This window comes from Rhinolophus ferrumequinum, chromosome 7 (assembly GCF_004115265.2).
Source record: "Rhinolophus ferrumequinum isolate MPI-CBG mRhiFer1 chromosome 7, mRhiFer1_v1.p, whole genome shotgun sequence".
Classification (NCBI taxonomy): domain Eukaryota; kingdom Metazoa; phylum Chordata; class Mammalia; order Chiroptera; family Rhinolophidae; genus Rhinolophus; species Rhinolophus ferrumequinum.
This window is the reverse complement of record NC_046290.1, coordinates 4,886,744-4,903,479: the sequence shown is the minus strand read 5'-3', so window position 1 is coordinate 4,903,479 and position 16,736 is coordinate 4,886,744. Positions and strand designations below refer to the sequence as shown.

At 43.0% G+C, this 16,736-nt stretch overlaps 1 protein-coding gene across 1 annotated transcript in view; it reads right to left on the bottom strand.

Annotated features, from left to right (window-relative positions):
- ADCY2 (adenylate cyclase 2) overlaps positions 1 to 16,736 on the bottom strand; it is a 359,401-nt gene that overhangs the window by 25,681 nt on the left and 316,984 nt on the right. Inside the window, exons 18-19 of the mRNA XM_033110844.1 lie at positions 12,573 to 12,742; positions 3,900 to 3,984 (exon numbers count right to left, since the gene is read on the bottom strand). Coding sequence (XP_032966735.1) covers positions 3,900 to 3,984; positions 12,573 to 12,742 — 255 coding nt within the window. The remainder of the gene's footprint in view (positions 1 to 3,899; positions 3,985 to 12,572; positions 12,743 to 16,736) is intronic.

Below are 16,736 nucleotides of genomic sequence, written 5' to 3'. Positions count from 1 at the left end.
TTCATACAAGGAAATAGACTTGAGTGACTCCTCCTATAACAGAAGGCCTACGAGAGAGCGTTTCAGCACAGATAGAAATTTACTGACAAATAAATGCAAAGGGGAACTAAATGCAGGGGGTTTGTTTCTTTTATGGTTTGGTTAACTATACCAGTGACAGTATAAAACCACACACACACACACACACACACACACACACACACACACACGAATGGCTGCTCATGAACAAATGGAGATTTAAAAAAAAAAAAGTCTACATTCTGAAACCTGAAGAACATTGGCCATTCATTAATTAGGTTTGCTCAAACTATATATGACACACTCAGAAACTGTTCTTCCTTTTCTGGGGTGCCATTTATTTTTATGTCCGATAGCCAGACCTTTTTAAGAAAGACTGAAAAAGATAATTTTAAGTGTGTTTATATTAAAATTTTACATTAATACCCTATTCTCCACATTCTGCATTTATGGCAATCATGCCAGGCACTCAGGAAAAAAAGGCCCTTGCTTGGAGAATAGATGATTTATTTGGGCCTTTTGGGGGATCAACCTGTGGTGCGGCTGGTTTTAAACTAAAATGACAGAACAATCCATGATGGTGGCACTGAGAAGACACAGGTATGTGCCCCAGATTCGACAAAAATGAAACATGAGAAGAAACCCAGGAGCCAGTGGGCAGGCAGCAAGCCCAATTCAGGCAGGTTAGAAAGGTCTCTGTAAACCACACGAAAAGGCCGCTCAGGTTTTCCGAGCAACTGCTCATGCGTTGCAGGCAAGCATTTTGCCAAGTCTCCTACCACAAGGAACCAGAGCAGCCTGGGACCAGCTACATTGGACGGAAAGTGGCATTTTGCCAAATCGTCATGTCTGCCCTCCCACAGCAAGACTCTGCTGTAGAGTCTTCTTCTTGATGTACAGGTCCGTTAGAAACTCTCGTGGCAACACCCAAAGGAGGACAAATGTTTCTGTCCCACACCGGTTCTCATGGATTTAACGGTGTCCCCCAAAGACCATTCTAAGTCCTATTCTCCAGTGTCTGTGACCGTGACCTTCACTGAGAAGAGGGTCTCTGCAGATGTAATAACCTTCAGGATCTCAGCAGAGATCAGCCCGGATTTAGGGTGGGCGGGGACTCCAATGGCTGCTTATACGAGGAAGAAAGGGCGATTTGGCAGAATCACAAGGGGAGCTCATGGGGAGACATCCAGCAGAGGGCCAGTCGGGAGCCCCTGCCTCCGTGATTCTGCCTGTCACTTCCAATAGCACAGCAGCCCTGCCTCGTGAACCTCCATTCCTCACATCGCCACCCATCTCTCAGGTTCTATCTGGGGCTACTCTCCATGTTCTCAGGGGCCCAGGGCCCACTCAGAAACATGACATCTGCTCTTCATTCACAGCAAGGGCAGGAGAGAGCAGGAAGCCTGGAAACGACATCCAGGCCAGATGGGGACCCCAGCGGCCCTCACTGCTGTTTGACATCCCAGCACAGCCTCCAGGTCACTTCTGTGCTTTGTCTAGTTCTGAAAACACACTGAGGAACCAGAGGGATTTATGTCTGTCTACACAGACAGAAGAAACAGTCCCTGGCCGGGGTGCAGGAAGCATGTGATCACCTTTGCTTGGATTCTGAACTGTCACACATAGTGATCTCAGCCTCACTCGTGGGCCACGAGGCTGCCAACTGCCTGCTTCCACGTCTCGAGTGAGCCCACCTAGAAGGCAGGCCCTTGGTGCAAGTGAGCTGTTTAAACCCGGGAGAAATACAGGAAAGGCCCTTGAGTTGGCCAGTATTTGCATCACAAACTCGATTTCAGTACAGAGAACAGGACTGCAGCTCTTATCCAGGGCATGGATTATGTTTTCATTAAGATTTCTTAGAAACCGACAGCAATATTAGTATACTAACTTGCTCAGAAAGCAAACACATCATCATCAATTCAGAAAAGATGGTATGGGGCCGGGGAACCATTAGGACAAATGACAACAAAAATAAGTTGCAAAAGGTCTGTGCGATGGTTTACAAAACCATTCAGGAAATAAACAACTCTGAGGATATGAACACATATGAAACCTAAAAACCTGATTTCAAATACCGAATGCCAGTTTATAACATATGTGTTATTCTAGAAGGGTGTACAGAAACGCTACATCTCAGACTTTGCAGTTCTTCTTAGCCCGGAAGTCTTGGGACCTGAGCAAGCCATTCTCTTAATGATTTCAGACTGCAGGTCAGCCTCCTGGCTCCCACTGGAATATCCTTGGTGCTACTTGTTAAAGGACGACTATGAATATGAGTTCTCCCGGGGGAAGTAATGACTTTGAGTCCTCTGAATGTACATATTACTTATTGTCACATTAGTGACCAAAAGGAATGACTCCTGTAAGACCAGCATTAACTCTACTGTGTTAAATTAATGCCCAACCATACTATTAACGATTTTGACTATTTATCTTAAATCCATCAGAGAGTGACCGATGGGCAGCCGGAGGATTCAATAGCATTTATGTAGTGGGATGGAGTGTTTACCATCTCAGTGATCAATACATATGTGGGAGAATTCAATACTATTCTAGGTTCTTAAACGTATTGCTCTGAAGCCATCTGAGTGATCGTTCTAACGGGAGGGAGTGCAGGACAAAACGTCCCAGGTAGGAAACGGAGACACAGGTGACCTCACAGAGGGGATGGCCACGTCGTTTCTTGAGGGATGATGTCTAGGTGATATTCTGCAAGGAACTCTGGTTCTTTTACCTCAAAACTACAGTGTTTCCTGAGGGAGGACATGCCTTTTCTCTATGAGCGAGAACAGACAGCTGGTCACTATGGCGAAAACCAGGTAGTAGGAGAAACAAATGCAACCGGGGCAAAAAAACAAAACAAAAATCAGGACATGGTATTAGATAATGGGTTAATTGAAATGTACAGGTTGTCAATAATGCAAGCCAAAGGAAGCAAAACCAAGCGGGTGCCAGGGACAGAGGCAGGGGAGGGCAGCGGGGAGACAGGGATCTCCCAAGCTCCAGGAACAGGGGTGAGGGCTGTCCCCTGACCTCTGGGGAAGGCTGCCACTTGCACCGCTCTGGCAGATAGAAGACTACAGCGTCCCCAGGCTACTGGGCTGTCACTCACAGATCTGGATTCTGCCCTGACGATCGACAGCTTCCTACTTAACAGTTTAGTGATGTGTATGTAATTTAATTGGCTTTGTATCTTAGCTGGTTATTTCCAAGTGAGTCACTTCTTCGACTCATGCTCTCCATTGAAGCACTCAGAGCAAATTTGGACTGAGGAAGGCACAGTTGAGATGAGTCTGTTCTTTGGGCGATTGTCTTTATGGGCAGGCAGAGGAAGAATACTGCCTGTAAAAACCCCTGCACTCACAGCCTCTACTGGGAGACCAACAGGGGGTGGGGGGCCCAAGGAGGAACAGGTTCATTCACATCACAAAATAAAATGTTTGAACAGAGGACTGTATTTCTAGAAATGATTGCAAGCGACAGCAAAAAAGAAGAGGCGTGCTATACACTCTGCAAAGCAAATGAAACCCCAGTCAAGATGTTTTTCCCAAAGCAAATGAAACCCTAGTCAAGGGATGTCAGCTATGAGGGAACACTTTTTTTTAGCCTTACGAGACATCCAAAATGTATTTTGAGCTTTAACAAGAAAACTGATTTGGATCACTAATATTCACAAAGTTTGCCACTTGTGGAAAACAATGAAAGACCTTTTTCCTTTTGTCTCTATCTAAGCCCACACACCCGCGCTACCTACTTTCCCCTACATAAGATGATTTTGATGCTTCAACATTTGTTTGCATGAAAGTAACTACAATGCACATCAGCAAAGTATTGTTAACGCAGCACTGGACAGAAGTTAGGCAAAGAATCAGACTTCTTACCTGTCTGCCCAGGACAAGTAGTGTGATGAAGAATATAAAGAGAGATACTGAGCCCATGGTCTTTAGGTCTTTCCAAATGCCTGGTCTATTAAAAAACAAACAAACAAACAAAAAAGACAAAAATAATACAAAATGACAAACACACAGGACTTAAAATGTGTGCCAGCAACTTCAGAATCTCTAGTGCCTGTTTACATTCTACTCCCACCAAACACACGCGTGTTTTCAAATATATCTTCAAACCCAGATTACATCAAAACAACAAAACAATCCCATTTTGAGAGCTCAATAAAAAAAGTCCCTCCAAATTAATATAGATTTCTTACTTTATACCACGCTCTAAGAAATATAAGAGGAAGAAATAGCAGAGTATTAGTAATATTTTTACACTATCAATATGAATAATGTGATATATGAAGTTTGCACAATTAAGTTCGCAAACTTTCCACCATGCGCTTACACAATGGAAAGTTCACGAAATTAATTGTCCCATCTTCTGTATGATACCTTCCACTTTTTTGTCATTATTCTCAGAAAGAGATAGTTTGCTAGAATTTAATAATCATATAAGATATAAAAATGAAGAAGGAAACAATTTTTGCAAGCTACTGTAACCTATGAATAAGATACTTTCATACGACTTTCTCGCAGGCATCCATTCTTATTCCCTCTTTCATATAAAAGCTTTTGTATCAGAAGGTCATAAAAAGAATGGAAACCCTAGATCCACTGGCCCACTTCCCCTCAGGTCCAGGCAGACATCAGTCACTTATCCCTGCCCAAGTTCTCCCATGCTGGCCGGGGCCCTCCATCCTCACCTCAACATTCTAGGCAATGACCACCTACACATCTGAGTTTGCTTGTGGTCAATTTTATGAGTCAACTCGAGTGGGCCACAGGGTGCTATTAGGTCAAACATTAATTACTCTGGGTGTTTCTGTGAGGATGGTTTGGATGAGATTAACATTTGGATAGGCAGACGGAGTAAACGAGATTGCCCACCATAATGTGGGCGGGCTTCATCCATCAGTTGAAGGCTTGAACAGAAGCAAAGGCTGACACAACATTGAGCCAGAGAGAATTCTCTCCCACCTGTGAACTGTGACATTGGTTCTTCCTGGTCCTATAGCAGCTTCTGTCCTTCATACTCAAACTGGGATATCAGCTCTGCATATTTTGGACTTGCCAACCTCCATTATCATGTGAGCCAATTCTTTGTGATAAATCATACCTGTCTGTCTAATCTATAGATCTACATCTCTATCATCTATATCATGTCTATGTCTATATCTATATCATCTATCTATACGTCTATCCATATCTATCTATACCTATGTCTGTATCTATATCTATATGATGTCTATGTCTATATATCATCTATCTCTGTATCTCTATCCGTCTATATCTATATTTATATCTATATCTATATATATGTCTATATCTATATCATCTCTCTATCTCTATATCCATCTCTCTCTCCATATTTATATCTATCTATATCTATCTATATCATCTATATCTATATCTGTATCTGTATCTATACCTATCTATATCATATCCATATCTATATCTCCCATTGCTTCTAACTCTGTGGAGAAGCCTGAAAGCACAGCAGGCAAGGAGAAATCTACTGCCATCCCCCATGGTAGTCCTGCATAAGCTGACAAATGATAGTTTCCTACATGTAACTATAAGACAGACCTGAAAGAAAGGTTGATGATGTAGAGATACCATGTCACACAAGCATCATACATCACCTTAAATCATTTATAAATATCACTTTCTGCTTGTGAGTTAGAGTTGCTTTGAGATTTTTCTGCTTCTCCAAGGAGGGTTCAAGTGCTGATGAGAGAATAAGAGGAACTGATAACAATACTAAAGAAAAGAGCTCAGGTGGGCTTTGAAGTAAGACAGCCCAGGTTGGAGTCTTGGCCCCACCCTCTCTACTGAGCTGTGGGGCCTAGGATAAACCCCTCAAGGTCCCATGTTCCTTATCAGCCAAAGGAGGTACCAATACCTACCTTATGGGATGTGTTGGTGACTATACACCTGGTACAGGGCCTGCTACACAGGAAACAGTTCCTAAATGGCACTCATGATTTTTAGTATTAACCAGAGTGACGAGAGAGGGGATGGAACTAGGGAGTTACAGATAAGGAATGAGTGGTGAACGTCATTAACTAAACGCAGGTTCCAAGCTCAAAAGGAAAGTGGATTCCTGCAGAAATGAGGACACAATTGCCCGGTCTCAGTGGTTCAAGAGCTTAGGACCTCAGAGAACTCTCCAGAAAGGCTGTGTGCATTTAGGGTGCTTTCCTCCTGACCAAACCTGCTGTGGCTAGAAGAATCCGAGCTCATCAGCCATAACGAGGTCACCAGCTTCTCTCTGAGAATGAAATAAGCTGAAAAGAGCCATTTTCCTGTCTTGCTAGTGTAGGTTTTAAGAAACAAGGTTCCTTTGGAGCCCTGTCAGCTGTGTCAAACAGCACAGTTGAAGGGACTCAGGGGAGCAGATGTTTATAAACTCGCTGACTTCAATGAATGCTGAACTCATATTTTTTCCTATACTGATTGCATCCACACAATCTTGACCAGTTAGTAAAAGTGGTACAATACAGCCCACAGCCCAAGAAGACGGTGCAGGCTGAGGTTTTAATTTTCATATTGCTTCACGAACATCTTACTACTTCACAATTCCAGGGGTTTGAGAAAGCAGCTAGGCCACCTCCCTCTTCCACCCACCATCCCTGTAAGCCCCAGACTAAGAGTGAAATGCTAACTCCCAGGTCAGGACCTTGCAGTAGCTTCATTGGTGTAACCAATCAGAACTCACGTCCCCTTTGCATTCCCCGGTAAGGGGCCAGATGCCCCAAACATACAGAGCCAGCTCAGGTCCCGCTCACTGATGGAGACTGGGAGGGACGATCCCTTTATGCAATTCATGGCCTGCTGACCTTCATAGGCTGATGAGCAGATTCTTCTAGTCACAGCTCGCTTCATAGGGGGAAAAGAGCCCTCAAAGCAAGCACAGCCTTTCTGGAGAGTTCTCTGAGGTCCCAACTGGGTTTGCAATTAATCACACAGGAAATACATGCAAGCAACCTCCTGGGAAAAATCCTTTTTTGGCACTCCTCCTAGTAATGCATTTAAACATTGGTTTAGGGGTGGAAGTGTCCTGCTCTACTCATCACCCAGACCTTGAGTCTTCGGACTTCGGTGGTTGCAGGTGGGGACTAGGGGTAAGCAAGACAGGGACGGCTCTCACTGTTGGACGGGGTAGTGGACTTGAAAGTACAGACCTCAGTGGACCTCAGTCATCAAGAGCGACAGCACAGCCTGTAGAACAGACTTGTGTGCCAACACATGGGTGCCGTTTCCACTCCTGAGAGTCTGTACTAGGAAGGACTGCATCTTGTTTTCTTGGGTTTCATTCAGATGTCTTTAAAACTTCTTTTATTCAACTAGCCTTAAAGCACTGTCAACCTAACCCAGTGCCCCTGTCTCCCCGGTGGGCCTCTCACAGATGGCTGCTGTCAGGGTTCCTATAGCTTGAAGGACAAATTTCTCCATCCATAGATTCACTCCTGGGTTACCTTGTTGTTTGTATGTTTGTGGGAGAGGTGAGAGGAAAAGGAATTTGGTGTGTGGAGGAAGCGTCTGGAATAGAATCAAATTCCAGGAGGTCTTCTTGGCACAGTCTAGTCAATTTTGTTGAACATTTTATTAGTTTCCCAAGACTGCCAAAACAACAAAGCACACACTCTGTGGCTTAAAACAACAGAAATGTATTATCTCATAGTCCTGGAGACCAGAGTCTGAAATCGAGGTGTCAGCAGGGCAGGGCGATGCTCCTTCTGAAACTTGCATGGAAATCCTTGGCTGGCCTCGTCCTAGCTTCTGGTGGTTGGCCACTAGCTTTGGCGCTCCTTGGCTCATTCCTGCATCACTGCAATGTCTGCCTTCATCATCACATGACATTCTCCCTGTGTATCTCTGCCTTGCTTTGGTCATCTTCTTATACAGACACCAGCCATGTTGGATTAGGGCTCACCTTACTCCAGTATGACTTCATCTAAAGTCAATACATCCGCAATGACCCTGTTTCCAAATAAAGTCATGTTCTGAGGTACAGGGCTTTAGATCTTCAACACATCTTCTTTTGGGGACACAGATCAACCCATAACAATTAGGTTAGCCATTTATATAAAAACAATAACTAATTGGGTGTCAGGCCTCTCCTTTCTCTCTCTCTCTCTCTCTCTCTCTCTCTCTCTCTCTCTCTCTCTCTCTCTCTCTCTCTCTGTCTCTCACCCCTTTAAGTTTTAAGGATGAAATCCACTCCAGACTTTCACATACGAGGGTTGTCCTATCAGTGAGTTATACAGTGGGGAAGACAGAACTAAGAGAACTGAGGAAGTTTCTAACTCTAAGACTCAGAACTCAGCCAAAGTTCCAACCAAAATGTGACGAAATATACTTTCTTTGATACCTAAAATTGGAGTCTGGAGACTTAGATACCCAACATGCCTGTAGCCACACACTAATTTATAGTTGGCGTTTACCTGAGGCTGTTTGTAGGGCATTCGCTTTGGCTCTCAAGTTTTGAGAGTCCAAAGGAACAAAGAAACCTGACAAACTGAGTGACGGGTATGTCACCAGAGATTACCTGGTGAACCAGTATCTAACCTAAAGGCAAACAGTTCTGGTGAGGGGAAAAACAACATTTTCATTCCTCTCAGGAGAGAAAGCAGTCCAGGCAGGTAGACGCAAACATTTAAATTTACAAATTTTGTGTTTTTCTAGGTGAAGTAAGCCTCTATTTTTTACAAAGTACCCCAAGGAACTCAATTTCTGTTGTGTTGGTAATAGTAGATAAACTGAGGTAAAAGCGTGATATATCTGTATTTATATATAGATCACCTCTTCTTTATCCATTCATCCATTGACAGACACTTAGGTTGTTTCCATGTCTTGGCTATTGTGAATAATGCTGCAATGAACATGGGGGTGCAGATATCTCTCCGAGGTCCTGATTTCATTTCCTTTGGATAAAGACCCAGAAGTGGGGTTGCTAGATCACATGGCAGTTCTATCTTTAATTTTGTGAGGAAGCTCCACATTATTTTCCATAGTGGCTGCACCCCATTTTACATTCCCACCACCAGTGCACTAGGTCCCTGCTCTCCACAGCCTTGCAAGCACTTGTTATCTCTTGTCTTTTTGGTGACAGCCGTTGTGACAGGTGTGAGGCCATATCTCATGTGCTTTTGATCTGCATTTCCCTGATCAGTGATGTTGAGCGTCTTTTCACGTACATGTCCACCATTTGTGTGTCCTTGGAAACTGTAAAACGCGTCTTGCTCCTTCGTGTGGCAGAAGTTTTAAGCCTGTTTTCCTCCTGTCCATCCTGCAGTGCCCCAGGCCCAGTGACAGTTTCCTTTTCGTTTTCCCAAACAAAACTTGCTAATGTTGAAGTTGCATGTTTGGGCCAGCTTTCTGTGTGTGCTCACTAGCCCCCAGCCAACGCTCGCTCTCTCCGCTGCCAGTGGGGGTGCACACAGGGAGCTGGCCACAGAGCAGGGGTGCCGGGTGAGGTACATGGAGCACGGGGTGACTGTGGGCCAGTTGGGGTGGGGGGGAACCATGGGTGAGGTGCTCCCTGCGGCTCATGAGCAGAATGCATGATGGAGGCCACAATGCAGTTAGCAGAATCCCTTTAATGCCCTTTGAGAGTCCTCTCTGCCATTCTTGCAGCTCTTCCTGACCCCCAGTCATGACGCTTCCGATTTAGTACTCTGGATGGGTCAAGAAAGACACGGGCCTCTTGTAGCGTCCTGCAAAGCTGGGAAGCCGGTGCTTATCACACGTGCGTGTTTTTCCTCCACAGGAGAAACCATGGGTGAGAAGGTGTCTTGGCCCTAAGCTGTGCTGCCTTGCAGGAGGGGTGAGGTGGGTGGACTCAAACTGTTCCTACCTCAGTACATTCAAGCTTGCAGTTTTCTTCCAGTGGTGCGCTGGAACCTCTCCTCTGGGAATGTGGACTTCCACAAAGGCTCTCTGGTCCACGGGTGACTGGGTAGGAGTATGTTTCAGGGGCTCCCAGACCACAGCTGAGAGGGGCTGGGACAGGTCCATGGGCCACCAGGGTCCATGCCCGGGACCAAGGTCTGTATGACTATTACCTGATACATGGGTAGGTAAGACTCCTCCCAGACCCTTTGGCTTATGGTGCTGGAGGGCACCACTCCCACAGATGCAAATTATTAGTCTGTGGAAGGTGCCAATGATTATTGTTGTGGTTGGGGGTGAGGTGGGAAATAAGAGACATCTTATTTCGTCCTGATGCTGATGTCACTTTTCTGTGACTCTGACCATGCACAGCTCCTCACATCTGCCCTCCTTAAGCCAGTTCCCTCCCCAAAGGGCGCCTGGCTTGGGACTTAGGGACAGTCACTCTCAAGGTACCAGCCCAGATCAGTTTTATTTATTTACTTTTTAAAGGATCCTCGTTCCAGTTTCCTGTCTGAAAGAGCTGTGTCAGCATCAGTAAGCCAGACAAAGGATGAGGAAATCTGTATCAGTCATTTGATAGGGAATCTCTTAAGTCTCAGAAGAGAAAGCAAACATTGACATTGATGGGTTTGGGCTCTGGCGTGAGGTACAAGGTTGCATCAAACACACAAGGAGGCTGAGAAATCAGGAGGGAATTCTAAACTTCCACTTTTCAGAGTCTCTCACTTGGGTTTATTTTTAAACTGATATTAGAGAAAATTTGGTATTATGTTATAATTCATGTACTATTCATCTTTCGGTGGACGAATGCTTTGGGAGGTATTGTGGCATCTCGCGAAGGAATCAGATCTGGAAGTGCCAGAACTTTAAGGTCAAGATTAGAAATGGGGAGACAGGTGCACCCTACTTAGAGAGGATACTGGCTTCGTGTCGGAAGTGAAGGCCAGTCCCTGAGGCTGCTCACGTCCGCCCTCCCTAGCTTTAAGGCTATCAAAGACAAAACGAAGAGAACAAACACAAAAGATCTTGAATGAAATGAAGAGGCTCTGACAGGAGAAACTCCTTTTCTGCAAGCAAATTACTGCTGTCTTGCTGCTGCGGTCCTAATCACAGGCAGTGCATCTCACTCTGATCCCCAAAAAGTAAATGTCACCCATCAGGAACTTGCTAATCTCATTTTTTCTTTCACTACAGCTGTGTAGCACATTCAGGAGCTTTAAATTTAATAAAGGGGAGTTTAATATCATCGTCTGCTGCGTGTAAAAATCAGTAATGGTACATTTAGTTAGGGATTTGATACGGGCTGTCTGGATACAGTACAGAAATATTAAAGCATATTTGGTTGACAATTTTGAGAATTTATTGGAAAATTAACTTCTGGTTTCATTGTCATCTTGGCTAAGGAATCATCAAATCTCCTTAATACAATTATACATTTTTGCCACCCTACTACCCTAAGCCTTAATTACAGATTATTAGGACTTCATGGTGTGGAGAATGATGAAAATTAAATTAGGTGAAGAGAAGTCAATGCAGTTGTGTTTCTGAAAGTGTTCTTATTGGTCAGAAATGTTTGCACACTGAAGGACCCACTGTAGTTGACACTGGGCTGCAAAGGAGAAGTCTGTGGTTGTGGGTTCTCAACTCAAACCATCTTTCCAGAGCGACAAATCCTTGCAAATATTTAAGGATTTGCTTTATGTTAAAAGAAATATAGGAATATTATGGAGGATTACTTAAAGCTCTCACAGAAGAAACATGAAGGCTGGTGGGTCCAGAAATAAATCTAACACTTGGGATAAAACATCGTTTTGTTGTTAAAATGTAAGATGGAGAATATCATGATGATTAAACCTTTTTTCAAGCAGGGAATATAATATTTATTAGAAGCTTATGGAAGCAATTTGATCACAGGAAACCTTGTATAAACCCAAGTGAATGGCCCTGAGAGGATTGTTCTATGAGCATTTAGTCCTAAGGCTGGGAGAGTAACAAACACAATCATACCTTTTCTTGGAAGTCAATTTGTTCATAGAACAGAGAATTGCCACAGTTGATAGAAGCTCTCCCTTCTATACAAGGGTATTTTAGGAACACTCCCATATGAAATTTAGTACTATAACTCGGAAATGCATCCACTTATTTTTCCAGTATTTTTGTGTAGGTTGAAGCAACTGTTCCGAACATGGGGGCCATTTTGCTTTACAGGGCACATTCGGCAATGTCTGGAGGTATTTTTTGTTGTCGTGACTTTGGGTGACTGTGTCTGGCATTAAGTGGCAGAGGTCGGGGAGGCTGCTAATTATCCTTATCCTACAATGCACAGGGGAGCTCCTCACCCCCAACAGAAAATTATTCAGTACAAACCATCAATGATGCTGAGGCTGAGAAACCCCGGATTATTCATATCGATAGAGTACAGATAACAAAATCATCTCTTTAAACCACGGCGTGCTTTCTGAGCGTCTATGATAATACACATTCTACGCAATCTGTAATAAACACACACATCATCCTCTGAACCATCACTTGAAGGAAACTCTCACACAGTGATTACTAATGACTCTCTTATTGCTACTTTGCAGTTACTAAACCCACACTCACGTGGCCAATGTCCCCAGAAAGAACTAACGTAAAGAGGAGGAAGAGGAAGCCGGTTACCTCTCAAATAAGACCTGGCTGTAATCATCCAGGACGTGGGCGTGCGTGTGGAGAAAGATGGTGTTGTAGCCCACCAGCGCCACCATCATGATCAGCATTTTCAACTCGTAATTCACCCGCAGGAAAACCGAGCAGGATATCAGTCCCAGAATGCAGCTGTATATGAAGTACTAGAACAGGAAGACATGTCACATGAATACTCAGGACCTCTCCTGACAAATGCTGAAGTAAGAATGAAAACTGGGGACCACCACCAAGCTCACTGGTCAACTTAGAAATGTACTGTGAAAGCAGATGCCTTTTTCTGCTCATTGATCCAGTGGTCAGTGCTTGAACACATTTGATCTAGAATACTCATTGCGTGGCTTGCTGACCCAGCTTAGCATGTTTAATAAAAATAATCACGCACATTGTCAAATAGAAATAATCCAAAAAAATTTGGACATTATAAGCCAACGCCATTTGCTTCTTGAAAATGAAAATATGACTACCTACACATTTACAGATTTTTTAAAAATTAGAACATGCAGAATCTTTTTTGGCCTTTTGTTTTTTATTACTTTCAGGTGCACAAAACAAAGTCATAATTAGACGTTTATCATTTCTATCCCTCACACTGTGTCAACCCCCTCCCCCATACACTATCCCTCTGACATCGCACAGAGCCATTACATTTCCACTGTCTCTATTCCTAATGCTGTACTCCGCTTCTTGTAAGCATATATATATATATATATATATATATATATATATATATATATATATATGAACTTGTAGTTGACATTCATTATTGTTCAGCTTCAGCATCAGGTGTACAGTGCAGTGATCAGGCATCTACATCTTCCCTGAGGTGGTCTCCCTAATGAGACAAATGTCCATCGGATACCCTACAAAACCTTTACAATGTTATTGATTACATCCCCCAAACTTACTTTCGTATCCTTGTGGCAATTTTGTGCTTTCTAATCCCAAAGGGGGGGTGGTGATAAGGGGGAAGGTGAGGGGATTGGCGCCACTTTCTTTAATTCATTAAGAGGCTATAAATCACTATGGGTATTTCTGTTAAAAGCATAACAAGCACAGGCATTTTGTTAAAAGAAAAACTGTGTGTCAGAGGGGCTATATAAAACGAAGGATTTTAAAAACTAAAAGTTTTGACCAAGGTAAGTCAAATACCCTGGAAATGGACAGGCACTGGAAGAAACAGGAAGAACCGAGTATGGGAAGAAGTGGGTACTTGCCATCTTTTCAGTTCATAGGGAGCAGCTGCAGGACAGCCCAGGGTTAACTTTCTCACTATTTACCACGATGGACGGATGCAGTGGAGTCAGGATAGCCCTGCTTTAGCCACTCATTACCTGAGTTACTTTAGGTCAGTGACCTAGCTTGCCTGTGTCGCAGTGTCTTCATCTGTAAAATGAGGGTAATAATATCCTCATTGTCTTCTCAGCTCACTGAGAAGAAGAAATGACGCTCAGAGCCTGGAGGGACTAAACGACATGGCTGCCATTCTCTCAAAGCCTTGATTTGCTACATTATGGTTTTTACCAACAAGGGGTTATGGTACTAGCTTAGCATTCCTGGAACAGAAAAAGTACTGAAAAAGGTTTAATAATTGTAATAAAACATATATCTGACGGATGTTTGATAAACCCTGTCTTTAAAAACTAGCCCACTTTGTAAGCTACTCCATTTTAGTTTCATTACGTGGAATAAGCCATGGATAAATTGCTGATTGTTGCCATTCTAGCTCTTTCATTTCCCCAGCTAAGGTCATCCACAATAAGCTATCTGGAAGGCTACCGATATTAGCTCATCAGTCCTGTTCTTGGGGAAGAAAGGAAAGTCAAAAAGTGAGCTGCAGCGGTCAGACAAGTGATTCTTCCTTTATGTAGAGTCTGCTGTTATAAGAATAAACTGGGGATCATTGGGAGATTTGGTTTTAAAAAGGATTCTGCTTCTAAAATTATGCTAAAAACCATTATTAGAATGACAGGTATCAACCAGTTCAGCCTCATCAAATGAACAGCAAAATAAGGAGCTACTTAGATGAATATTTCTTAAGGGGGGTAGGATTGTAAAGGTTTTCTGTAATAACCCTATAAACAACAGCATGCCAGTCAATACCTGTATGGACATGTCTATGGTTTTTCATTTTAAAATGCATTTCTGAGGCTTTTAAAAAGCTTTCACATTTCAGGACTATCTATGAAAATACATACGTTAATGGAAAATAGGCTTTTAGTCCATTTTCTATTAAGGAAAAACCTCTCTAGAATGCTTGCAGGCCATGCACCAGGTATTCTGGGAACTAACTAAAGGGACGTTGGGACCCTGCAGATGCCACAGAGGGATGTGTGAATGAGGGAGAATAACTCAAGAAGGCCAAGCCAGAAGCCCTGATCGTCAGCTGTCACTACCTCAGGACGCAGCCCACCAGGGAGAATGGCCGGTGGCGGAGTTCAGGCTCCCGAGCTGTTCTCTATTAGGGGAGAAGTCCTGGTGACCTTATTTTTATACAGGTTTGATACAGTTAATCTAATGAGTAGTTAAGAGTTGTACTCGTCACTTATATGATAATTTAAATTAGTAATTATTAATATTATTTTAATTACTAAATAATATCATTCATTAATATTAGTTAACATTAAGTTAGCTCAGCGAGTATTAGTTAATATAGTCATTGACATTTTTGATATAATTAATCAATGCAATCAACTGGCATTTTAACAGCAAGGGAATAGCCACTGGTATCCTGGGTAATGCACTGAAGTCTCCTTTGGCCTTAGTTTCCTCACCTGAAAAATGGGAACTCCCACAGTACCTGCTCACAGGGTAGTTTTCCTGATGGGATGCTCTAAGTGCTTGGTAGAGTACCGAGTGCCCACATGGCCAAGCTCCTATGGTTGACTTTGTCAGACATTTTAAAATGACTCTTTTCTTTCTGCTTATAGAAATAATACCTCTGATATTAACAATTAGGAAAGACACAAAGAACAGGTAAAAAAAATAAGGGTCTCCTACTATCCCCAATATCCAACTTGAGGCTATTAATTATTTTGTGTATATCTTTCCAGGCTTTTTCTTCTGCTACTTATTATTGGCATGATTATTTTAGAAAATTGGTATTATACTGTTTGAGATGTTTTTAAATGATACTTTTTAATTAATAACATCAAAAATATATATTTCCATCTCTTTTCTACAACATCTTTTGTAATGGCTGGATATAACTAAATAATAGAATTCATTTATTGAAACAATGGAATGTGTTCTAACTTTTAGGTTGTTTGCTTTGTTTTGCTTGTTTATTGTCGATGTTCTGCAAACACTTTAGTGGACGCCCTGGGAGCTAAGTCTTCGCACCGTTAACATTGATGTCCAAAATGAGTATTGCAGGGTACAAAGTATGTCTGAGTGGATGCTTTCTGACGCCTGTTATAAATGGCCCTTAAGAAGATGCATCACTTCATCCACCCATAGCAGTGATGGTGGCAGTCCTGTCACTCCCTTGTCAGCCGCAGGTGTCACATAAGATGGGCTTTGAGAGGCATGAGGTGTACTCTGTGCACATACACAAAACAACTTTCCCAAACACCTATGAAAGGGGAAGCCAGGGTTATCCGGGCTCCTTTGGGACCCCTAAACTTCTGAGTAAACAAAAGTGTTCCTTCCTGTATAGACAGGACGTGAGCACGCCGAGCGCCCTGGCAAAGCCACCGTAATTCTGTTTCTGAAGTCTTATTATTGGGACAACAGTAGCCTGTTGGCTAAGATTTTAAAGAGTTGATTGTGTATTTTTTCAGGATCTTTTCAAAGGCTGAGTAAGTGTGATCTTTCCCCATCTTGGGTTTCTAGTGATTTGCTTCTTTTGAAAATCGGATATCATATAGACTTACCCAAATGAAATTCAGAAGGACCGTATTGCCTGCAGTGGTGCCACACTTGGTGACTTGTTCTACCCAAAAATATTGAATGGAGAAATTCAAAACAATGCTTTGCCGGATCTGTTTTTCTATCCTGTGAAAACGCATCTTTACTTTAAACCATTCAAGTGCCTTGTGAATGTCACATGGGGACAGTTTGGAGGTGTTCTCCTGTCACTGGCCTATGGACCATGTGCTGCTAACGCCATCCATTCAAGGGGGAAGAGGCAGCCCACAC